The sequence below is a fragment of the Berghia stephanieae genome, chromosome 2 (genome assembly GCF_034508935.2).
Source record: "Berghia stephanieae isolate SIO BIC M18660-M18661 chromosome 2, UCSD_Bste_1.3, whole genome shotgun sequence".
NCBI lineage: Eukaryota > Metazoa > Mollusca > Gastropoda > Nudibranchia > Aeolidiidae > Berghia > Berghia stephanieae.
The window spans coordinates 77,089,305-77,115,912 of record NC_088361.1 but is presented as its reverse complement, the minus strand read 5'-3'; the positions used below and the strand labels follow the sequence as shown (position 1 = coordinate 77,115,912).

The window sequence follows — 26,608 nt, the reverse complement described above, 5'->3', positions numbered from 1 at the left end:
CCCCCCCCCCCCCGGTTTCCGCTACTTTTATTGGCTTGTCCCTGTCGTGTCCCACCTACCTGTACAAAGCAAAGCAGGTCTGTCATTCACTGTATGCAACCCGTGCATTCTTTTAATAGATTTATTCATCCCTATCTAACAGTAAAATTGTAGGCTAGTCAAAAGCACGTCAAGATATTGAAAAAGATATGAGAAGCCGAGCTAAAAGAACAACATTTTTTAAAGTTATTCATTTAGTATTACTGTGACTCGTTTAAGTGTGGTTTTCTCTTATTTCCTATCAACTTGTTTTATTTCCCAAAAAATTGTCTTGAAATTTGGTGTCGATCTTGATTGATTAAAATAGAACAGTTATGTAAGAAGCATTTTACTGATTTTGAAAAGTTTGAGTCAAAATTCAAGATGGCAGCATTTCCATGACAGACGTAAGTATCTGACCCAAATTGTTTTCACACAACTCAGTATACCATACCATATCATATGAATAGGATAAATGATAACAAAAAAGGTAAAGACTCTTGGATTGGTCATACTATTCTTGCAAATAACACAAAATTATCAAGAATTAAAATCAAGGAGAAAAAAAAGAGTATCTTTAAAATATTGGCAGTGTCTTTTTATATATTTTATTTGGGGAGGGGGAAGACCCTTAGAAAACTGTACAACCCCAAGGAAATAACATGAGTTGGCAGCTCTGCTTATTTGCACTGGTAATAAAAATATATAAGCAGGCCTGTAAATGGCTGGTGATTGTCGGAACTTTTTGAACACGCGAAAATAGACCAACAGGACAAAAATATGGATTAACAAACACAACACACAGAAATGACACCAGTCAAATCATGTCATATCCCCCCCCCCCCCCCCCAAAACTCATTTATAATAAAATAAGCAGGTCCTTTGGTACAAAAAAAAAAATCCCAATTATTTGAGAGAGTACACACATTTCTAGTCCCAGGTCTAAGTTAGTTGTAAAATGAAAGGAAGAGATCAATTCCTACTTTTTTTAAAAGGAAGTGTAATGCTTGACACGAGAAGCTGCTTTATCTTCGCCCCTGCTTGTCTTAAATTTTTAAGCTGATTCTTTCATTTATTTGGATTAATTCTTAGAAGAAGAAGAAGAAGAAGAAGAAGAAGAAGAAGAAGAAGAAGAAGAAGAAGAAGAAGAAGAAGAAGAAGAAGAAGAAGAAGAAGAAGAAGAAGAAGAAGAAGAAGAAGAAAAGGGAGGAGTGGATGTGTGAAGGAGGAGAAAGAGAAAAATTTAAACAATTCCAGTCATGAGGGCAGTCAATCACCTATCAAAGAAAAATATTTATTCCGCATACTAGTTGACTTTCAACCGGATACAAATAAATCGTAGGAACGGAGATTGTCAACCGGAAAAATATGGGTGTCGGTAGCAAAATAAAGAGAAATGGCCCGGTCTGACACACGCTGTGTGTGTGTTAGTTGATTACTGATTGCACGTGTGTTCGATGACTCGCAACGCAACAACCTGTGGCAGAACACTCACAGCCAGGAGCCAGGAATCAGCAACCGACAGAACATGTGGTAGGCAGTGAATATATGTGAGTGGTTCCACGTTCGGGCAGAGTGAGCAGGTGGTGATAATTGACAAGATGGAATGATAATATACCTAGCTGACTAGCTTGTTTTATCTTTGACACGACAAACAAAAAGTTTCCTTTTCTTTTCTAAGTCAGCCTCGAAACGGAATAAAAACTTATTTTTTCGAGGCACGAAATAAAACTTTTATTTTCTTTTTTTTTTTTTTGTTGGTTCTGTCCTTTGACAATACAAATTAAATTTTTACTGTAAAATTTATTTTTTTAAAATGTCAGCACTTAACAGAATCGAGCAAAATCGTACTGTAGGAAATCCGACAATTGTCAGAAGATTTACAGGCCTGTAAAAATGAACTTACCAAGCAACACTCTGCTCAAAACACTTAATTTGCACCTTCTCTCTGTCCCATGAGAAGTGAATCGAGTAAAATATAAAATATCAACAATACTCTTGACTTACCTTTCAAAATCATTCACTTACCATTTTGGTTGTGAGCCGAAATTATTTACACTTACTCAAATATACTAAAGACAAAGGCTCCAATATTTAAAAAAATAATAAACCAACGAAATGGAAAAATGAGAAATTGGCCACACCATACAGAGGTCTATGATTCTATTGGGAAAGAGATAGAGCCGAAAGGCAAAGCAGGTAGACCTAACTAGGACCTCAAGGTGCTCAGCAATTTATTTGAACTGATGTGGGGGATTACTCTGGGACAAATTTTGCTTTTAATGGATGAAAATTTACAAATTGTCCAAATGGGGGTGGGACCTAATCAAATACATGGATGGCATTCACAAATTATTTTGTTTCACCACAGCACCAAAATCAAAAGGGCTCTCTTATAGTTGCTCTTGTTTCTAAGTTGCTTACTTCTATTAACTATACAATTTGGAATATTGATAGCCACGTGGATCTGCCACGAGTAAAGATGAAGAATCAACATTTTTCTTTTTAAATTTATTTTTGAGAAATTAATTTACTGCTTAACATTAGAAACAGGATCATCCTGTATTACAACGATGAACTAAACAAACTAAATATTCTAACTTTCATAAAAATTATGGAAATAAATCCAATGTTGCCAAATCGACCAAATGAAAATTAATAAATTAAAAATTAATTCATACAGATTCTATCATTACTGGTGGCAGGTCTTTCTTAAGCACCACATCTATGTCCAGTGACATCATTTCTTGTACAGAAAAGTTTCAAATGACAAACCATTTATAATAGGTTGTCATTTAAATTATTTCTGAGTTCGTATTATTTTGATAAAACAAAGACCTGGAGTAAGATGGTTTGTGCCAAAGATAAGTGCTGTACTCAACATATATAAAAGATGGATACTGTGCAACAAAGTAAGAACTGCCTAACTACTTTTGAAGGGAAAACAATTCCATTTTCAGAGCCTAAAATTAAAAAAAAAAAAACCCATTTCATTAGTTATCAAAATTCTTGAAGATTGGAACAATATTAGCAGTCTCATAATCAATACCTTGTTGCACAGTAGGAAAATAGGGGAACAGGGGGAAGAATAAAAACTAATAAATGCATTTATTTTCTCTGAATCGGTTGAATGAAACAAAAATTACTTAAAATAGGCAGCCCATTATATTCACATGTTTTATGAACTTTTGATATTAAAAAATAAATAAATAAATAAATAAAATAAAATGAAGAAATAAATAAATAAAAACCAAACCCAAAAAATCTAAACATTTTCTGCAACATAATAGGCTGAGATTTCAAGTAATGGATATAGAGAAATATCAAATAACTTAATATGGCCTTTTGTGATTTAGCAATAAAAATAATAAACAAAAAAAACAAAAAAACAATGAGGTCAAGCTTATCACGTTTAGAAACTTTTAAAGGTAGGAATAAAAAAAAACAAAACAACAAATTATCTGCTTAATTATAGATAACTTATTTAAAAGGCAACATACTGAAAACAAGAGCATCTATACTAATCAAATATAAATTTAACAATAATACCATATACTGAGGATAAATTGTGACAGCCATGAGTGAGCCCCTTTAAATAAACTTTTTACATCTGTCCAAGACAGCTTAATTTCAAGGTCTTGCACTATCAATCTCCCAATTAAATAATGACAGCTTTAAAATAAGAAGAAAAGTTATTGCTCAAGCTCACATTATTTTATAATAATACGCTAGTCAAGCACAATCCTCTGTATATGGTGATGCAATGATCCTATAAACAATATCGTTCAAGTTCAAAATAAAGTAAAATACAGGAAACCTTACTGAAAAAAAATAGTCTCCTCTAGTTTACTTTCTGCATAAATATTAAATGCCCAGACAATGCCACTGAGATTGCTGCAAACTGATGAATTTGCACGGAACCTTAACAGGTCTCACCAGACACCACAAAAGATTATGTGAAAATCGGAACGCATATCTGGAGGTTGGGGAAAAAAAATTAAATGCATGCTACCTTTTGGTTAGGAAGCGATCAGATATGCCAGCTATAACTAACTCAGCTATCTAATAATTGATGGTGAACGAAGGGATCAAGAAAACTTTAAAAAAAACATGTGTAGGTTGCCCAAATTCCAAGCGATTGCTGGTTTGTAACACTTGAGGAAGACAAATGTTATCCTTATGGTTCTGCGAAATTAATCATATAAACCTTCCTTGCTGGTTTAAGACAATTGCCAACCTCTTGTAGGTAATATTTCCTAGAACACTATCATTTACAAACACAAACCATGTCATGTTTACTCTACTAGGTCAGCACCACCTCAATTCCAGACACAGCCCAGTCAAACCAAAATACCCAAAGTAGACATTTCATTTACACCACAAAATTTAGATAAATTACATACAAAAATTAATAAATTGTAAGCCAATGGTGGGTCATCTGGAGAGTTAAGGCAGGTGTAAATCCCAAATTCCCAATCTTGATACATGGTAAAATCCCGACCCATTGAGAACATATAGAAAATGCTGTCTGGAATCGGAGCAATGGCTGTTTATACTTGCCCCTGGTTTATAAAGAAAAGGTTGGTCTCAAATTCAAGAATTTTCCCATTGAATGATGCACAATATCGTGATAAAATTAAAATTATTTAATGTTAACTTACCTTCTCTAGATATCAAAAATGTTTATTAAATTAATTTTATTTTTGAATAAATTCAAATGTCGCTGTATAATACAAATCCAAAGTTTTAACAGGGAGGTAAACAGTGTCTGGAATTGAGTCGCTTTCGAATTTGGAGCAACCGAGCCCATTTTTTAAAATTTTTTTTAAAAATTAAAATACCATCAAATAAGGATGATAACCCCATTTACATCCCAACATAAAAATAAATTAGTTTAACAAGAGGATTCGTTATCCCAATAACAAAATCACAAGATTATCTGCACTTTCTCTGAAAACCAGCCCACCCCATCACAAAATTGAAAATACATGACAAATCATAAAATTTTGCAATAGTCTGTTAAACATTGTCTGGGCATGAATGGGATTATGCAACAAATCAAGAATACACAATTTAAACAAAAATAAATTTGTCCTAAAAGTCAAATTCAATGAATAAGTATTAACTTGGTTTCCATAATTTAAAATAATTTATTGTCAAACAAACTACAACTATAACGGTCACAGCTAATAAACAACTTTGTAATAGCCAACTTTGTGTAATAACTCGCTACTTTCAAACAATTTTTTTCCCCCTATCAAAAAAACACCCAAATAATATTCCACTTCTTCACCTCATTTGTAAATAAACTGCCCAAAATAAAACTTTCACATGTGAAGGGGTAGTTTAACTATTTAACTACACAGAGACGCCAACTTATTTATATTTGGCTCACAGGAGTTTCAGACACCACTCGTTGGAATTTCAATGCCGAAAGAGGAATTTCCGCACACAAGAAAAAGGAATTGGAATGGTATTGTGTTTATATATTGTATAGTTCTAAATAGATAACTGATAAGAATTATATTATGATATATAAACACAATGCCAAATACAATCCCAAAGTTTCCTTATTTCAAATGAAGTACAGCGCCAAAACCTAATGGTAGAGATTGTAGTACTGGTGGTAGTGAGGATGATGTGGTGTTGGTGGTTGTAGTAATGATGGTAGTGATGATGAAGATGTGATAGTGGTTGTTGTTAGTGGTAGTGATGATGATATGGTGGTGGTGGTTGAAGTAGTAGTGGTAGTGATGATGATGTGGTGGTGGTATAGTGGTTGTAGTAGTTGTGGTCGTGATGATAATGATGATGTGGTGGTGGTTGTAGTAGTGGTGGTAGTGATGTTGATGTGGTGGTGATGGTGGTTGTAGTACAAATGGTAGTGATGGTTGTCGTAGTAGTAGTAGTAGTGGTAGTGATGATGTGGTGGTGGTTGAAGTAGTAGTAGTAGTGGTAATGATGATGCGGTGGTGGTTGTAGTGGTAGTGACGATGTGGTGGTGGTTGTAGTGGTAGTGATGATGTGGTGGTGGTTGTAGTAGTAGTAGTGGTAATGATGATGCGGTGGTGGTTGTAGTGGTAGTGATGATGTGGTGGTGGTTGTAGTAGTAGTAGTGGTAATGATGATGTGGTGGTGGTTGTAGTGATGATGTGGTGGTGGTGGTTGTAGTAGTACTGGTCATGATGATGTGGTGCTGGTGGTTGTATTAGTAGTGGTAGTGATGATGATGATGTAGTGGTTGTAGTAGTAGTAGTAGTAGTGGTAGTGATGATGTGGTAGTGGTGGTGTGGTTGTAATAGTAGTAGTAGTGATGACGATGTGGTTGTGGTGGTTATAGTAGTAGTGGTAGTGATGATGTGGTGGTGGTGGCTGTAGTAGCAGTGGTAGTGATGATGATGTGGTGGTGGTGGTAGTGATGAAGATGAGGAGGTGGTGGTGCTTGTAGTAGTGGTAGTGATGATGATGTGGTGGTGGTTGTGGTAGTGGTGGTAGTGATGATGATGTGGTGGTGATGGTGGTTGTACTAGTGGTGGTAGTGATGATTTGGTGGTGGTGGTTGTAGTAGTAGTGGTAGTTGCAGTGATGATGATGTGGTGGTGGTGGTTGCAGTAGTAGTGGTAGTGATGATGTGGTGGTGGTGGTGGTTGTAGTAGTAGCAGTAATGATGATGTGGTTGTGGTGGTTGTAGTAGTAGTGGTAGTAATGATGTGATGGTGGTGCCTGTAGTAGTAGTGGTGGTGGTTGTAGTAGTAGTGGTAATGACGATGTAGTGGTGGTGGTGGTTGTAGTAGTAGTAGTAGTGGTAATGATGATGTGGTGGTGGTTGTAGTAGTGGTAGTGATGATGTGGTGGTGGTTGTAGTAGTAGTAGTGGTAATGATGATGTGGTGGTGGTTGTAGTAGTGGTAGTGATGATGTGGTGGTGGTTGTAGTAGTAGTAGTGGTAATGATGATGTGGTGGTGGTTGTAGTGGTAGTGATGATGTGGTGGTGGTGGTTGTAGTAGTACTGGTCGTGATGATGATGTGGTGCTGGTGGTTGTATTAGTAGTGGTAGTGATGATGATGTTGTAGTGTTTGTTGTTGTTGTAGAAGTAGTAGTAGTAGTAGTAGTAGTAGTAGTAGTAGTAGTAGTAGTAGTAGTAGTAGTAGTGATGATGATGATGTGGTAGTGGTGGTGTGGTTGTAATAGTAGTAGTAGTGATGACGATGTGGTTGTGGTGGTTATAGTAGTAGTGGTAGTGATGATGTGGTGGTGGTGGTGGTTGTAGTAGCAGTGGTAGTGATGATGATGTGGTGGTGGTTGTAGTAGTGGTGGTAGTGATGATTTGGTGGTGGTGGTTGTAGTAGTAGTGGTAGTTGCAGTGATGATGATGTGGTGGTGGTGGTTGCAGTAGTAGTGGTAGTGATGATGATGTGGTGATGGTGGTTTCAGTAGTGGTAAAGATGATGATGTGGTGGTGGTGATTGTAATGGTGATGGTAGTTGTGGTAGTGGTAGTGATGATGTGGTGGTGGTGGTTGCAGTAGTAGTTGTGGTACTAATGATGATGTAGTGGTGGTGGTGGTTGTAGTAGTAGTGGTAGTGATGATGGTTGTAATACTAGTGGCAATGATGATGTGGTAGTTGGAAAAAAGAGGGGGAGGGGTATCCTTGAAATAAATTGACCTCACCGGAACTTGACGGAGGTTGCCCGGAGCCCTGAATTTTTTGCTCCAGAACGGAGTTTTTTTCCGGTGAGACCGGAGTTTTTTCCCGGTGAAACCCGTTTTGGCATCACTGACTACATAAAAAGGAACAAGATTTGACTGAAAAATATGGAAGGCCAAGCATTGTAACGTAATAAACAAACGTAATTGTACTGTAGATACCAATAGATGCAAATGCAGCATGGATACTTAAACGCGATGCACAGGTTATACTACAGTTTACCTTATACATTATTTTGAGACAAATAAAGCTGAGGCATTAATTTTTACAATACCTCAACTATTCTAATTAATGATAATTTAGCTGCCAACTTTCTTATCATGTAGCTCTAGAACTAATAAAGTTGTAACTCTTCTGACGTGTTCATTATATTCCCCAAAAAATTTGCCATAAAATTGCTAAGTTTCATTTTTAATTCCACATATTTTTCCTCTTTGCAAGTCATCCAAATCAACAACACATTTGAAACTGCATAACCTTTTTATCTATGGACGGATTTTCAAAATTCAAAAGACAATTTACAGATAGGGCTTTAATTAGAGCATGTTTGTCCTTTAAAAAATAAACGTTTTTTTCAAGGTTATTGCTAAACCCCAAAAGTGGTTTTTAAGGCTGCGACCACTGTATTGTGATTGAATCATAAGCACAAAAGCAAAGCAAAAATTTGAGCAAATTAATATAACAGACTATCTTTTGAAAATCAAAGTTATTAGTTTAATATAATTTCTGGATCCTAAATCATTAAGGTTTACAAGATTTGTGCATAATCCCTTTAATAGAAGAAATATGTGTACATACCTCTGCGAGAGCTTTGTCAAATAATTCTTTGTCACGCTTACCCGTGAAAGGGTACATGGCATGGGCTTCACGCATGTTGCGCTGAAAAAAAAAATAAAATAAATAAATAAATCCAAAATAACAATGATTGCAAACACTCATTGTTATGATTTCGTTGTAACTTGTAACTACAAATTGTAACAAATGTCACTCATGGTAAAATCAACTAAACCATTACAGTCTATAGCCAGTATGCTTTACATAATACAACAGATAGAAATTGATGATAAATTTTTTCCTTTGTTATTCTAAAAAGAAAACCATTATTATTGGCGTCTTTTTGTGACTAACCTCACAAAAAGGACGTTTTGCCACAGCATCATCACTACTATTTCTATCAAAAAGACTTGTGATCCATATGAAAAAAGCTACCATGTCTCATTCTTAAGTAGGTGGAAAAGAAAACAATCTGAACTTTTTTCAAATTCAGATTTGTGCTCTTTGGAGCATACTCAATAGGTCAACAGAGGCACTTTGAAATTGAGACAAACCAGATTTTAAAGAAAATATCGACGGTGAATACGAAAATCAAAAGTCGGCCAAAAAAATGTAAGCAATGTAACTATCGAAAAATAAAAAAAACAAAAGACGGCAGAAGGCTAAAAAAAAAAAATGCACAGACATTCATTGTAGACTCACTTCTAAGACAACAACAACAGTTTTATGAGCTTTGCACATTCATGCTTTTTACTTTTTAAGGGACTGGACTACAGAAGGTTGGTGAATCGATTATTGACCAGTACTGGTGAGTCAACAATTCTGATTGTAGTCAGTGGATTTACAGGTCTGATATTCGTATCATGAAATTAATTTCAAGATTTAATTTCACCTATCACTGGTCCAGCAACTTTTCACATTCAAATTCAGATGTAATGTACTATCTGACAACTTGGAAAATGATCTGACAATGGTCCAATCAATTTGATATAAAACCAACAATTGAGTCACAAAAATAATTTAAAGAAAAGATGAATGAAGGAAAGCATGTATTAATAAACAAGAATCACAAAAGCAGTTGACTCACCAAAAATGTTAAATGTTGATCAGTTCCTTTTCTATAATACATTTCAAGTTCTTCTTGCTGAGCCCGAGTCAATTCTGGGAGAGGAAAAAATAGGCCAATGTATGAACTATCAAAGAAAAGGAAACAACAATATAATAATAATAATTAGAGGTGGGGACTAACTTTGTAAAATAATCAGCAAGATGTATGCGGCCTGATTATTGTTTAATTGTAATAGTATTAAGAGTAAGATAAAGCAAAAAATCAGATATCTATGGATTCATTGTCTTGTAAATGACATTTAAATTGAAAAGTGTTAACCCTCTCGTATTTAGATTCTTTTTGGGGGAGTAGATAATGAGTTCCCTATATGGCCATGTCAATCATGTAGACATCCTTTGATGATATAAGCCTACTCTTTGATATCTGTAGTCGCCTTTTCGTTTTCTACGGTCACTCATGGCTAAACTCCGCCCAGAAACGATTTCATAGGTCCGTCCATCACCAAATTTCAAACTTTTGTTCTTGTGAGTTCTTAAGTTTTTTGACCGAAGAACGATTGGCTACTGAGCATCTTGACCCTTCAGCGATTGGTCGTTCTGGCAGCTCACGTGTCAACAGCCGTCAACAATGAATTGAATCAGCGTCGATGCAGTGGAAGACGGCCATGGAATAGTTGCGTCACATCGCCACGTTGTTGAATAAATTATCCAGGCATGGTCGATATGTAAAAAAGCCAAATTATGTTCTAGTTACATTTGAAACAAACAAAGTATATCACTGATCTCGTCTCTTCGAGATATAAAGAATGATATAAAAATCAAGAAAATCGGCCGATAAATAAAAAAGTTGCTAAAAAAAGCTAAAATAAACAAAAGCAATTTTTAAAATCAAATTTATTCGTAAAACAGTTGGTTTTCAACCGATTTTTATGAAACAAAGACCAATGTACTTCTTTTTTCAAGCTGATTTCAGCAATGTGACTTTCAAATTCCTCAGAATTATATTTTTTACTTTTAGATTTTAGCTTTTAGGCCTACTCAATAAGGTGTTATATTCCTTGCATAACAATAGCGTAATACATCGACGGGGAGAAGGGTCTTTGTTTCGGCCAGCTGGATAGATAGCTTGTGATTGGTCGAAGACTTTGAGACGCTTGATTCACAATTCTACACGAACGGACCCTGGCGGCCTATCAAAGAGGTGTTACAAATTTATTTACCGACTATTTTTCTTGGTGCTAGAATTACAAAGTAATAATTTCGCATCAGAAAAAATAACTCTGAAGTTCCTATCTCTTTATTACAATAAAATTGATACCTCGAATGACAAAATCGACCCACAAATAAGGGAGTATAAATTATTCATAATATTTTTAAAAGTTTACAATAATTGTCTTCAAAGTCATTTTTCATCACCAAAGTCGTAATTTTTTACCGATTTTTACCAAACAAAGTGCAATGTCAATGATTTTCACTCGCAAATAAAATAGGATTTAAATCGCAATTTCTGAAACATATTTTCTTTTCTGTCGGCAAATTTATAAAAATCAAAGCTGAAAACACCCTGCGGCAGTGACAGGGCCTGTCATTTCCTTCACAACGATTGGATTTTACTTACTGAGGCCAGTCTTGACTACCCCGCCCATGAATATTATGCCGTTGTCGGTTTTTGTCGGGTTGAATCTTAAAGAGTTAACAATGATCTGTTTAAAAAATGACCTTTATTTGTTTCGTTCTATCTATCCTTCCATCCTTCATTAACTAAAGAAACTCATCATGTCATAACCAGACATCATTACAAGCAGTTTCAACCCTACATGCGTTCAGTGGCATGTTTTGATTTAATGGGAATGCCCAGCTGTTGATTGCATACGATTACAATAACATGCATGCCCAACAAGTGCGCCAATCGGTTTCTCGCCAAAACTGGTTGAGTTATCGCCTGGCATATCTGGCATCACTTAACCGCGGTAGGGCAGCGGGCAGGCCAGGGTTTTAAAGTATCGTATTTTGGGCACTGTGCCGCTATTTCCATTTTTTACTGGATTATTATAAATATACCTAAAGTGACCAAAAAATCCAACCGTTGGCAACAGTTAATTGCTGCAAGAGCCAATAAAGCAAGAAAGTTATGATGGCTCGTGGTTGACCGTGGCCACAAATCTTTGATTGGAATTGGGTGTGTGATAGTAGTATTATGCTAAAGTGATTCGAAGCAATGCCACAGCGGAAGCTATTCTTGCTGGTCTTTACCACGGTTATTCCACCGATGACTTTCTCAACATATGTATTGTCCTCCTGAACCGGACTCCAGATGCTTTTATTTAAAAAAATATTGCTGCCCATGTGTATCCTGTTGACACAAGCAGCGTGTACATACACCTTTGAATTTTGATTTGCTCCATGAGCACTTGAAGCCTGTATATGCTCTGTTGAAGTGTTGTGAGATGAAGACAACACAAAATCCAAACGAAAGCTTTCATAATTCTGTTTGGTCAAGATGCCATAAAACATACTTCCATTCCCTGAAAAAAGTTGAGTTTGGTGCAGAAATAACATCCCTGAAAGTGTCTTTGGGCATCGGTGGACTGGGAGAACACTCCCAGATGTTGAGTCAGCAAGCAGAGTCAAAAAGACTTGAACAAAGCATAAGGGCTGCTCAACATACAGAGAAAAAAAAAGACGCAAAATGAAAGCTCAGACCCGTGAAAAAGCCCAGAGGGAGGCAGAAAAAGAACACGGGGGACCCTCATATGTTGCTGGTCTGTTTTGAGCTGTTTGTACCGTTTTGTATTATTATTGTTATCTTTGATCTTGTTTTTCTCAAAATGACATTTTTTAACACTCTTATTTTATCTTATTTTGTCATTTATCAATCAATTTGTTTATGGCAGAAAACACAAGAAGGCCCAAAATGGGGGTCTCCTTTTGAAATAAACTTATTTCTATGAAAAAATCCAAATTCACTTACTTTTTTGTGTGTTTTGTGTTGATTTATGGTTAAGGAACCTGTGTGAGCAGTTTGAATAAAAAATATTTTGTTGTTATTAAGATATTGTTTGTTGAAGTGTTTTTTAATGGGTTTTGGCGACAACAAACGTTTTCATTTCAGCCACGGCAGTTTCGGAAAACTGAGTTAAAGAAACATGAAATCAACTCAGAAATTCTTTGAATGGCCATATTTTGTGAAATAAAACATTAAAAAATCGGAGAATGAGTTTCATTTTTAAAAATAATTATGATTTCATGCTTAAAATAAAGAAAAACGGCCGTTTTCGAAAACACAAAGTTTTGGGGACTTCGTAATTCTTCCATAGTGAGGCTCTTACTTCCTGTAAAATATGAGTCAAAACATCCGGCATCTACATCGTTTTTCCATAGCTGCAGTTTTTGTTTACGGCCCTAAAACGTTATCCGATAACATCGACGAGTGAAAATTGGTAAGTTCGACTATTTTTATTATAATTTTAAGTATTTTAGTATAATCATTGTGAAATTCAAAGGATTTGTGTTAGTTTTAATGCCCGTTTTTCTGTGTATCGCTCTTCCATAGCAGAATCAAGCCGGCTTCGATTGTTTTGATTCTGATAATTCCATTTCTAACCCCTGAAAGTCGATAATCGACTTATTTCATTGTAAATATATGATGAATAACAAGATAGAAACCCACAACTACGCAGGATGATGTTATTTTGGCTTGAAATGCCTTGATTTAATGTGCGATACGGCAAACTGCTGTGCCACAGAATAGCGAAACCAATATGGTGGCTGATTCACGATAATGGCATGGCTGGCGACCCATAAGAAATCAACTAAATTTAGATTAAATTTATGAAAATGATAAATAGACATTATTTTTATCAAATTTGAATAGAATTATGTTCCCTTTCATTTAATTTGATTCCCACCATTTTTCTTTCTTGTATGATTCAGATAACATCAGTAAAATTTCTCTTATTAGTTGTACATTTATTTCAGCTACTTTTCTTCATATAAATATTTCGATGATTATATGTTATTTGACTCATTATTAATATTATTTGCTAATTTGTATATTTTTCTTTGGGCAGGTTCTTTTATTATTTCATATTGCATTACACTTCTTAACATATGAGATATAAACACAACTTTCTATTTGACTTTAATGTAATACCAGAACCATATTTACTTATCTTTCCCAGATCAGACTGTCCAGTGGTGAAGGTGGAGGAGTACCTCAAAATAACATGCGAGATAAACAAGCTCACAAAGACTTTTTTTGCTGTTGTAAGAAGTTTTTCATACCTTTAATGCAATATTTTGTAATATTTATAACTCATTTTCATGTTTTCTGAAGTTGCAGGTGGTAAGTAAGCTGTTGTTTGACTTTGAAATTTGAATTTTTTTTTTTTTATGATAAGAATATACCTATCATCTTGTTTCCTGTAATTTTTCCACAGGTTTCAACCCCACCAGAGCTATCTTCTGATGCTCCATTCGTGCGGAAGGGCCCTGGCAAGAGTTATGTGTTTGGTGATGTTCCAGATGAAAGCTTCATCAGTCAGGGCCCTCCAGACAACTACCGCTGGACGAAAGTGCCCTCGGAGCAAGTTACGATTGATAACAGGGGGCACTATTTTTTTTAATTATAATTGATTGTATATATTAACCTTTATTTATATTTGCTGTATATATTAGATTTATTGATTATTTATGACATTTCAAAGAATTTTATACGTACTTAAAAAAACAAAAAACATGAAAACTTCAAATTTTTCCGACTCGTGTCCTTTTGTATTTTTTTTTTTACATTTTTTTTTTTAATATGGCATGAATCCTGCTATTATTTTGAGAAAAATGCATGGGCTGCTTAGTTATGCTGTTTTAAGATGATTTCAAATGCCTGGGGGCAGGTTTGCATTCAAATTTTGGTGATCCTGAGAACTACCAGAAATTTTCAAAAAAACGGAAGAGTTGTCTTTCCTTGACAATTTCTCGTCATGTAAGAGGTCTGCTGCTCTCAAAAGCTATTTTTTCTGAATCTGCAATAATTAACCTTTCATTTGATACCAAATATGATGTGTTTGGAGTATTTTGAAAAATGGTCAAAATGGGCCCCAAAATGAAAACCCTCTGAGACCCTTTGTGTTTTCCGCCTTATAACTTTGCATGTCTAGAGTTATAGTGATTATCTAAAATCAAAAAGAAGGAATTTTAAATATCTTTATTATTTTTTGAAAAATTGACATTTTTATTTAAAAAAACATGATTCTTTTCATACCGAATTGTTTTTTTTTTTAATTTATAAATAAAAATCTATTAGAAATATTTCAAAAGTGCTCTGTATTTTTAAAAAAATAATATACAAATAAACAGCCATGCAAAATTTCAAGAAAATTCCATGGAAACTTATAGAGAAAATAACCTTTAAAAACAGCACCCAGAGGAGACTAAAATCCAAGATGGCGGCCGTCACCATGGCAAACGGATACGCCCACCGAAATAAATCACATGGTTCGAATCCATCGGTCATAGGCAATGTCCCAATATAAAAAGATATTGGATCTAATCATTATTCTTGAAAAGAGTTTCAGGAGCCCGTCCCCTTAAAAATTACATTTCGAAAAAAGCCTTGTATGTAAATACTTGAAATTGACACCATACATTGATCTAGGTAAGTCTAAGATTTTGTCACATTATTTTATGGATAAGTAAAAATATTTTTTTTTTTTTACGATTTTTAAAATTCCAAATTTTGGTATTTTTCACAATATTGTACATGACAGTTTTCAAAAACTCATCAAAAATAAAATTTTAACAATATCGATAAAAAAATGTGACTAAATCTGCATTTCGCTTGTATCAAACTGACCACGAAGTTTCGTGACATTACATAAATATGTCTTTGAAAATGTCACTTTGATGCCAAAAATCCAAGATGGCGGATGTTTATGTCAATTTCCATGGCAACCAGAAACGATTTTCAAAAATCAACTCTGCATTCATCAATGGTGGTCCTATCCAAATGTATTGAGCAACAGAAATCAATTCTTAGGTCATTATTGTGGATTTTTGTCTTCACTGCCGACCTTCCCCTTAATTGGGAAAGTATGTTATATATCGTGGAAAATTTTTCGTCTCAACACAGGGGGGCTAAATGGGAGCGGAATTTTAGTGATAGTCTTCTCTTTACACAGGTTCCATTATACAAAAAGTTAAAATAGAGAAATTTTATATTGGGGGGATTGAAGGCTTTCTGTCTTAGACAATATCCCATCTTAAAGAGATTCTCGTCACAGCCGCTTCTGGTAAAAAATGACAACAGGCAGATTCCACACTGAGTAGATCGAAAAGCTAATGGACAGGATTGACTCTGTTGTGCTACATTGTAGCTAACAAGCCTTCTCCAGGAATGGATGCCAGAGAAAAAAATTCTCCTTGAGGATCAACAAAGACATTTTAGGAAAAACACTACCTATTTGTTTCAAACAGCCCTATAAATAAAAAAAAGTTACTGGAAAAACACAAAAGCTGCAAACCCATAATGCTTGTGAAACAGAATTAGTCTTTTAAAAATCTGGATTATCAATAAATCATCCCGATTTTTTTTCCCAAAGCCAAATAAAAACCTTCATGTTTAATCAAACATTAAAAAAAATAATTTATGACGTAACAAGGCAGACTAGACTGGCTTTTATTTCACTCACATTATTAGGATTAAACTGATATTCTCAAGATTCCAATCTTGATCATTAAACAGTGAGGCATTAATAATTGATATGAATATGGAATCCAATACAGACAGATGAACAGCATTTAAAGACTCTCCATATTGCTTATATTACTTGTGTAAATACCACTAAATTTTCAAGGAATAAGACCAGTGGTAAAAGATTGATTTAAAAAACATTGGCTGGATTTCTTGAAGACCCTTAAAAAAAAGGATAATCCAAGGAGAAAAACGAGCTGGCAGCGCTATATAACGTTCAAATGTACAAATGTAAGAAATATATTTTTCATGACCAAATTATTATTGCTGAGTGGAAAGACTAGGAATTGACACCAAAAATCACAATACAGAACAGATACTTCAAAAGAACCAGAACTTTAGTCATTGAGAATTTGATGGAGTAGAGATTTGCAACTATACTGGAGACTGGATTTCATTTAACTATTAAACTCAAACCCTCACCTGAAGGATCTCTGGGCTCTATAGATGTACCCGTATAATCACTAGTGGATGGAAAACCAGATGAATTTTGATGCAAGGGATATGAAGACTGTTGTGATGAAGGAGCTCGCCCCCTGCCTGGACCTGAAATTTATAATTAAAGATTAAGAATGAGAAGTAAAATTGTTATTTTCCATTTTATAATGAGAGAGAGAGAGAGAGAGAGAGAGAGAGAGAGAGAGAGAGAGAGAGAGAGAGAGAGAGAGAGAGAGAGAGAGAGAGAGAGAGAGAGAGAGAGAGAGAGAGAGAGAGAGAGAGAGAGAGAGAGAGAGAGAGAGAGAGGGAGGGGGATAGACCGTTAAATGAGCTCTATAGATGACTGAAACTGTCAAATTTCAGGGACATGTTTGTTTTTGTTTTTAAGGGTTTTATGGCGATTGCAACACATTTAGTTCATATCAGCGCCAGTGAAAAGGGAGATTATGGGATAGTAAAAAGTTATAGAATTACAATTAAAGTATCCAAGAAAAGGAAAGACAACGGGGAATGGTACAAAAGGGGAATTGTTGTAGATTCCAAGAGCATACCATCAATGTACTTAGTTTGAGATCACCTAAAAGTCTCATCCAGACACGAGCACAGGTCCCCACTAAGAGGAATACACTCAAATGCTTAAATTTAAATTCAAAACAACAAATATAATAATACATAACACACGGAGAGATGATTTACAAGGAAAAAAATATCATCTCCCAAAACTAACTATACATTTGACTGTTGCCCTCTCAGTCAGGGTATCCAGCCAGGGCAGGACAAAACCAAGTAATCTCATTCCAAGACAAAGACAGAAAGCAAGTTGGAAAACATATAAAAGGATAGAAGACACAGTAAGTACCAGCCAGTTTTGTGGTCAACATAACCTTTTCAATTACTAACCACACTAATATTAGTTGACATTGTAAAAGATGATCAACCTTGCCGTTGATTCACCGACAACACTAGGACACTATATTCAGATAGCACAATTGATATGAGACGTAACAGTTGCACAATGTTTGTTGACAAACAAACGTCAAGCACTTCTGCCCAGATTGAATTGTGTAAGACTTGAGCTTACATGACAGTGCAACGCCATATTATATTTTGTAGTGGTGGTAGGGATGATGATGTGGTGGTAGTGGTGGCTGTAGTAGTAGTGGTAGAACTGAAAACGATTGTGATAAGTATTGGTGGTTCAAATAATGATGGTGATGTGGTGGGTGTAGTAGTAGTGGTAGAACTGATAACGATTGTGATAAGTATTGGTGGTTCGGATAATGATGGTGATGTGGTGGGTGTAGTAGTAGTGGTAGAACTGAAAACGATTGTGATAAGTATTGGTGGTTCAGATAATGATGGTGATGTGGTGGGTGTAGTAGTAGTGGTAGAACTGAAAACGATTGTGATAAGTATTGGTGGTTCGGATAATGATGGTGATGTGGTGGGTGTAGTGTAGTAGTAGTGGTAGAACTGAAAACGATTGTGATAAGTATTGGTGGTTCGGATAATGATGGTGATGTGGTGGGTGTAGTAGTAGTGGTGACAGGGATGGCGATATGGTGGCATAGTGGAGTTATGAATGGTGATGTGGTGGTGGTTATAGTAGTGGTGGTAGCAGTGCATTAGTTCTACTAGTAGAGTACGATTCGGCAATTCGGACCCGAGTCTGAATTGCTTCTCGTGGCAATTCGGACTCTTGCCACAATGCGCCTGCGCAATCACAGGAAGTGTCGGTAGTGGATGATGGGTCGAAAGTGAAGCGTGGTAGGGTGGGGGGAAGGTGCTCGTTCTCAGTCATAGAGAATACAGGACCCTCCTAGTTTGTGTTCTCAATTGTAAGTTGTCAGTCGGTAGGAGGGCGAGTGAGCGAGCAAGTCACGTTTTAGAACTCCCGAAGATGACTAACCTTCAAAAGCGGTGATCTACTATTCCCCTTTGTCTTACTTTTTCTTGGGTACTTTTTAATTGTAATTCTAGAACTTTTTACTTTCCAATTTCTCCCTTTTTACTGGCGCTGATATGACCTAAATGTGTTGCAAGCGACTTAAAAAAAAACAAACAATCTAAATATTCGTGGTCTTTGGGAGATTACAATTGTAGTCGCTATTGTTAACGTTAACAATCAATTTGCCCTCGCATAGATAAAGAGTGTCTTTGTGTTGGAAGATTTATTTGATTTGCCATGAGCATGTTACAAAAGATACATGAATGACATATCTCTACATTATATATTTTGCCATTTGCGGCCGCGAAAAAGTGGGGGGAAAGGAAAATAATATGACTTTGGTCTTTGAGCGTTTTATTTAAAAGGCAGTATAGGTCGGGCTTTGACAAAAGGCAGTATCTAGTTCTTTTTAAATAAAAAAATGCTGTTTTATTTCTAAATATAAAAATAGAGGCGATTCTCGGCGGCAAACCATACAATAGAGCCCCGCCACTGGGGTAGGTGCAGAGTACCGCCAGTACCGTCTAATAATAATATTATTATATAATACTGGACTAGGTGCCTATTAATAAAATAAGCACTGGTTGAATACGGAGAGAAAATTAATGATCAACTGGTAATGGGATTGGGGAGTAACCAGCGACTTCTCAAGTAGACGATGGGGGTAACCATTAACATCTCCACAACCCACAAACGACTGAGGCGCTGGACGCAGGGGAGAACACGGTGATACGAGATCAAAGAGAAAAAGCCGCCGGCTCTTAGGCTGTGGAAATGGTTGTTGGGGGGTGGAATGTGTGTGTGTGTGATTATTCTGTTTTTAATGACTTAGAGATACTCATGAGTGTGTGTGTGTGTGTGTGTGTTTACGAAGACCGAATTGTCACAGGAGGCACTTCACACTCGGGGTCCGAATTGCCACGGGAAGCAATTCAGACTCGGGGTCCGAATTGCCACGGGAAGCAATTCAGACTCGAGTCCGAATTGCCACGGGAAGCAATTCAGACTCGGGTCCGAATAGCCTTTTCCAAATTCATTTTGTCAACCCAGCTTCGGAAGTCTTCCTCCGCCTTAAGAACTTGTGTCATATCCACCTGCAACTTTAGTAACTGGACAGTGGAGGACGATGTGATCGCTGGTTTCTGGAGCTGCCTGACACATGGATGCTAGTACAAAGTATCAAAATGCCTGCAGAAATTTTGGACCACTCAAAAAAGCCTGCAGTAGTAGTAGTGTAGTAGTAGTAGTAGTCGTAGTAGTAGTAGTAGTAGGAGGAGGAGGAGGAGAAGGAGTAAAAGTAGAATATCATGTGGTGTAGCATATTATGTGATGGTGGTGGTGATGGTGCAGCAGTAGTAGTGAAGTGACTGAGGTCAAAGTTTTCAACTAGTGACTTCTACTGCCCCAATTTAATATCTTTTGATCAACAAATTAGAAAGACATGATATTAACACAAATATTAATTTTTACTTTAAAAAGTCTGCAATCAATAAGCCAAGAAAAGCAAATAAAAATTAATAAAATCAACCACATGCTCAGGGACTTACCAGTGGCCTCATTACTTGGATATAAAGCACCAGAGGGTTGTTGTTGACTTGCCATATACTCCTCTTTCACAATACTGATGTCAGGCTCTAAGACAGGTTTTTGGTCAATTTCAGAATTTGAGTACTCTTGACTGTAATTGTCTTCATCACCTTGATAAGCACCTTCATAATCTTCCCCACTATTCATCATACTATTATTTGTGGATGTGCCATCTGAATGAATGGATCTAGATAAATCTTGGTACCGTGGAGACTTTGGAGCAGGGCCACCAGATCCTCTAACCATACCCATTCTCCGTTGCAATGGAGATCGAGGACGTTTATTGGAGGTATCATGAGGGGCTCCCATGGTTCCTACATTGGTGCTATTTGGAATCGACTGCCCAGAATCATCATCACCCTCAGTATCTTTATTTCTATTGTCTGTATCTGGTTTTTTTGGAACTGGTTGGGGTTTTTCAGCAGGCTGGGCATGGAAACTATTACTTATGAAAGTCACAGAATTGTCGTTTTTACACACTTTTTCATTTAAAACATAGTCAATTTTCCTGCCAGTATCACTATCTACACTGAGATATATATGGCCAATAACTTCAACACCTTTGTCAAATTCAACATAACCATTGCACAGAGACTGTAAAAATCTTGCAAGAGATGCAATAAATTTTGAAGAAGAGTCAAAATCCATGATGCTGGGTCTGAAAAACAAATTTGGATTTTTTCAAATAGTAAGTTTTAACATAAAAACAGAATGACAAGCATTGCATTATGTTTAAGAAATGTCTTCAACTTCCAGTTTGTTAATTTGAAAAGAATCGGGGAAACACTAAATTTATAGTCGTGGCCACTGGAGAGTGGAATGTGTTAATTTTCTCAAAATTTTTTATACTTGTAACGAAATGCTTCTGTGTAGGCGGCAGTCCATAACGGGATGTATGTCGTCATAGTATTTGTTTCTGTAATCCCTCTGGAACTACCACTCTTTTGTTTTGTTGATGTCTACGGTTATTCAGAGTCGACTCTGAATAACTGTCTACGGTTATTCAGAGTCGGGGAGTCCACTATGAATAACTGTAGACAGTTGACTCTGAATAACTGTCTACAGTTATTCAGAGTCGGGGAGTCGACTCTGAATAACTGTAGACAGTTATGAGTGATGAATTTCCAGTTACCAACCACACGGTTTTTCTGGGGTTTTTTTCTTCTCTCCCACCTCTGTTTAACCCTACGGGAAAAAATCGTTTTACTTTTTGGTATTTTCTTGTCTCTTCTGTTATGGCAGTTTTTTGCACCGGTGATTTGCATTGCGGCCGCAAAATGTGTAATTTTTTCCAAATTGACGAGATTTTGCAAAAAAAAGAACAAAAAAACAAAAAAAAAAAAAAAAAGAAATATTAAAATATATATAGTGGGGACCAGTGATGATAATCTTCCGCGGATTTCTGGGATTTTAGGATTTGTTCATAAATGTTCCGTTGTTTTTTGTCATGTCAAACATTTTCTGCTCAGTGGTAGTTGCAGGGGGGAAAAAACCAATAATATGCCTTCTATCATTTTTTGACACCTCTGCTCAGTTGCATGAATTTTGGTGACACTCCTTTATTTATGACGTTAGTCTAGACACGCTGGCGCCAAATGTCAAAGGCAGCACAAGACACGTGGTGGCCATGAATGAGAAGATGATCGAAAGGGAAGGGGATGGAGCAAATGGGTGTAAATATTTGTGTACTTTTTAGCTGTAACATGATAATACATTCATTTGACGATTTTATAAGGTTTATAAGCGTGTCTTTTTTTTCTTCTTCTGTTTTAAGTTGTTTGATTGTTCTGAATTTGTTAATAGAATTCATTACAACTTGTGTCTAATTATAAAACAATTTTAAAAAAATAAAAATCAATTCATTAATTCTCTCTCTCTCTCTCTCTCAGCCACCTTTCTATCTTCATATTATGTTTATAGATATCATTTGGTAATAGAGAGATAATAAGTTAGGCTGATCGATTTAAGAAATGGTTGTTTATAAGCTAATTTAAATTTGCTTTGTTGATGGAATATGTTTTGCAATTGATTAAAGATTCTTATTTATAAGCGACTGAAGTTGAAAAATCGCCAAGTTTTAAGAATTTGGCACTAAAATTGCCAAAGTCACAAAATAACCGTAGTAACTGGTATCAAATTGAAAGAAACTCATCTCGCAAGAACTCAACTCGATAATTCGATAGGCTACTCGGCTCTAAATATCTGTACACATGGTTATCCAGGGTCGACTCTGAATAACCATCTACAGTTATCCAGAGTCGACTCTGAATAACTGCCTACAGTTATCCAGAGTCGACTCTGAATAACCACTTCGTTTGTTGATACTGTTCGTATCAGATTGGTTTTTTTTTTTAAAGGTTTTACGGCGCTTGCAACACATATAGGTTATATCAGCGCCAGTAAAAAAGAAGATAATGGGATAGTAAAAAGTTCTCTAGAATTACAATTAAAGCACCCAAGAGAAAGTAAGACAAAGGGGAACTGGGAACAAATGTAGATTCCAAGAGCACACTATCACTATCAAAGTAATCAGTTTGAGATCACCTAACTAAAAGGCTCATTCAGACACAAGCACACGTCCTCACTAAGAGGAATACACTCAAATGTTTAAAATTACTAAAAGTAAGTCTCATCAGGAATTACACTCAAATGTTTACAAATCATATAATACTTACTTAAACAAAACATAACACAGCGCATAGCAGAGAGATGATTTACAAGGGAAAAAATATAATCTCCCAAAACTAACTATACATTTGACTGTTTCCCTCCCAGCCAGGGTATCTGGCCAGGGCCAGGACAAAGTGTAATCTCATTCTCATTCCAAGTCCAAGACAAAGACAGAATCAGAGAAAGCATGTTGGAAAATAGACAGAGGGGGATAGCAGACACACAGTATGGTATATACCTCCTTGCCAGCTCCTTCATATGACAGTTGTTTCAAGTGCACATTTAGAATTTTTGTTAAACTCCCTAAATTATTGATGATGATCTGATACTGAGATACCGATGACTGATCTGGCGCGGTCGAACATTTTGGGATGGGTCAAGGCCAAGGGGGGGGGGGGGGGGGGGGGGGGAACCTCTCGAAATAAATAATTCACTCTCGTCTTAGTCTTAGAATCACCGACACTGCATTGCTTAAATTATTTTTTTAAAACATACTACTACTACACACAAAAAAAAAACAAAACAACAAACAACATCAACAAAGAGTACAACGAATCGGTGGGAAAGAGATCAAATAAAGACAAAGATGGCTACCATCTCACTCCTCGTCGACTGCTTTTCCCCTTGTCAAGATGCCTTCCCACCGAATATATTGATAAATGACTTACTTTGCTTACGTAAATGGGAATGATGAGTATGTTAGTTGAAATTCATGGAGATGAAGTGTAAATTTTCATCACAAGATGAAAAATTATGGGTTGACGATGCTTTATCCCCGACATGGCGTCACAGATTTTGATATTTAATTTTGTAAAACGGATGGGTTGAATGATGTTGATAATGGGTAATACTCGATACCAAAGTCGGAAAAAAAATTAATAGCAGAGAATTGACTCGAGTATTGAAGAAGAAGAAGAAAAAGAAGAAGAGACTGCCGAATAGTAAACAATCAACCATAAATCAAATTTAAAACTCTTTATTTTGATGTATAAGCTGCTACCACATTATCTCATTCGTCTGTAGTGTTTCACTCATCCTTTTTTGTTGATAAAGGGAAACCCGAAACGTCCATTTCATCTGTTTTTGTAAATGAAATTGAAGCTTACATTTAATTTCACATTGTTATTTTTTTTCTTTGAGCTTCGAACAGCACCATTTACTTTACACAACAAAAAATCGCGCTTTCATTTTCTGAATCGCTAAAACTCCCCAATGAGTGGTTGTGCTGCTATCCCAGTGAATTCTTTAATCTGTTTGAAGAGAATCAATCTTTGTTTACCCCTCGCTCTTTTTCCATTAATTTTACCACTAATGGCCAGGAATTCACTTTCCTGGCGATATGTCCAAAGAAGCCTAGTTTCTTGCGAGTAAGGTCTATAACTTCTTCGGTTTGTGCTCGTTGTAAGATATGCGCCGTAAGCGCCACATTTCGAACGCATCAATATCTTTTCTTAATCCCTTTGTTAATGTTCAACTTTCACAGCCATAGAAGAGGGTTGACCATACATTTCAGGACACTCATTTTTGTTTTGCCCTAAATTGTCTTGATTCTAAGTAGGTGACCCCTTTCGGTTAATGTAAGTTTAGCCTGCGCAATCCTTGACTTGACTTCCATGCTGTTTCTTCCATCTTCTGCTATAATGGAGCCACTGTATTTGAAACTCTTTGCACATTTATTTAGCTCTTTTCCGTTGACATGTATATTCTACAGCACATTTTTCTTTATTACCATACTCTCAGTTTTGTTAGCGTTTATTTCAATCCCAAGTGCCCTGCTATCAGTAACTACCCGTTCCATCAAGGTTTGTAATTTTTTCTCAGATGATGCATTGTTGCTGTGTCATCTGCATAACGTATATTATTGATGTTGACGCCTCCTATGTTCATATCTTTTATATTCCCAATGCCTCTTATTATTACTTTTTGATAGATATTGAATAGATAAAGTGAAGCTACATATCCCTTACACCTTCTTTATAGCAACAGGCTCATCGAAGGAATGCTGTTTGGTTGAAATGCAATTTTGTACGTCTAAGATCTTTACCATCAATCATCAATACCAATACGATTCTAATTGTTGCAATATAGCCCTATGTTTGACTTTGCCAAAAGCTTTTTTTTTTATAGTCGATGAAGCATATGAATAGGGAGGATTTGACTTCGATGGCCCTCTCACTCAATACTCTCATAGCGTTTCTAGTACCCTTAGCACGATGAAATTCATATTGTTCTTCAGCGATTTCATGATTTAGTTATTTTTACTCATTCTGTTGACACATATGCGTAGAAGTAGTTTGGTAATATGGCTCATGGGGCTTATTGTTCGGGATTTCTCTCAAGTGTTCTCGCCTTGCTTTTTGGTATTGCGATGAAAACATCTCTTCTGGTATTTCTTCACTATTGTAAATATGATTGAATAAGCCATACAGTGCATCGGTGGCTGTTTCTCCGGGTGCTTACACTACTTCAATTGGATTCAGTAGTCTGATGTCACGCCGCCCGGCAACGGCGGCCATCTTGGTTCTAAACAAAGAAAATCATTACTTTTTATTCTTCATGCTGGCTAGAACTTTTCATATGCCTTGTGATCAGAATGTGTAAAAGTCAAAACAAGATCAAATTTATGGGTTTTTCCCTCTGGATACGCTTTTATGCTCGCCGGAGAAATATTTCATACGGGCGTCCGCTATTGTTCCGATAGTTTAGAGCCAGTGTTACTAAGTTACCATGCGTTATTAGGAAGGAAGTGACGTTACAACTGTTGAAGAGTATTGGGAAGTCATCTGGACCAGTAGCTTTGCTGTTCCTCGTTTGTTCCATTGCATGTTCTATTTCTTCCTTGAAAATTTCTGGCTCACTCAATGGTTGATCGAATTTTATTGGGGGTTCTCCTCTGTCTGGATCGTCGTTTAGTTCACCTATGCATCATTCCTATCGTTCCTTTATCTTTTCCTCTTCAGAGAGTAATTCTCCCTGATTGTTTATTATACTTGATGTGGGGGCTTTGCCGGTTTCTTTTCCTGAGACCATTCCTATGTCTTGGTGAGCTCTCTTTGGATCTGGGTTATAGATTTGTGATATTCCATGACATGTTATGTCCAGGAAGTTTTCATGTGCAGTATTGCATTTAACTTTGATTTCTTTGTTTAATGGTATTTTTCTGAGCCTCTTTCCTAATTTCTCCACTCCCCCATCACGTTAAGGATTTCAAGTGTCATCCACTCCTTTTTTGCTGAGTTATTACTTCGGGTATGTGTTTTTAATGACACTCTTAATGTTATTTATTTATTTTTTATTTTTTTTTTGAATTGGGCATTTGTTGTCATGTTTGATTCAAATTCATAGTGTTGAAAGTCTTCTCTCAATTCTGGGTTTCCATATATCTTTAGGTCCAGTCCTTAGAGTCCTTATGACAGGTCACTGTCTATGTCTGCATCAGGATAAGCATTGCAATTAAGGACGCCTGGTCTGAATCTATTTGAAACTGCTATAAAGTCTATCTGGTTTCGTGTTCTCTCGCTAGGCGATTGCCATGCCCAGAGCCTTCTTTGATGATTTTGGAACCAGGTGCTTGTAATAATTAGATTATTGGTTCTGCACTAATCTACCCATATTGCCTCTTTCATTTCTGTCCCCATACCCATGTG

At 36.2% G+C, this 26,608-nt stretch overlaps 1 protein-coding gene across 10 annotated transcripts in view; it reads right to left on the bottom strand.

The window, feature by feature from the left end:
• LOC144965557 (uncharacterized) overlaps positions 1 to 23,789 on the bottom strand; it is a 53,269-nt gene extending 29,480 nt beyond the window's left edge. For all 10 annotated transcript variants that reach the window (XM_078901030.1, XM_078901026.1, XM_078901028.1 and 7 more), the window contains exons 1-5: positions 23,630 to 23,789; positions 20,252 to 20,949; positions 16,742 to 16,864; positions 9,590 to 9,663; positions 8,527 to 8,607 (exon numbers count right to left, since the gene is read on the bottom strand). In XM_078901030.1, coding sequence (XP_078757156.1) covers positions 8,527 to 8,607; positions 9,590 to 9,663; positions 16,742 to 16,864; positions 20,252 to 20,939 — 966 coding nt within the window. In that variant the 5' untranslated portion in view covers positions 20,940 to 20,949; positions 23,630 to 23,789. The remainder of the gene's footprint in view (positions 1 to 8,526; positions 8,608 to 9,589; positions 9,664 to 16,741; positions 16,865 to 20,251; positions 20,950 to 23,629) is intronic.
• Positions 23,790 to 26,608: the final 2,819 nt, after the last annotated feature.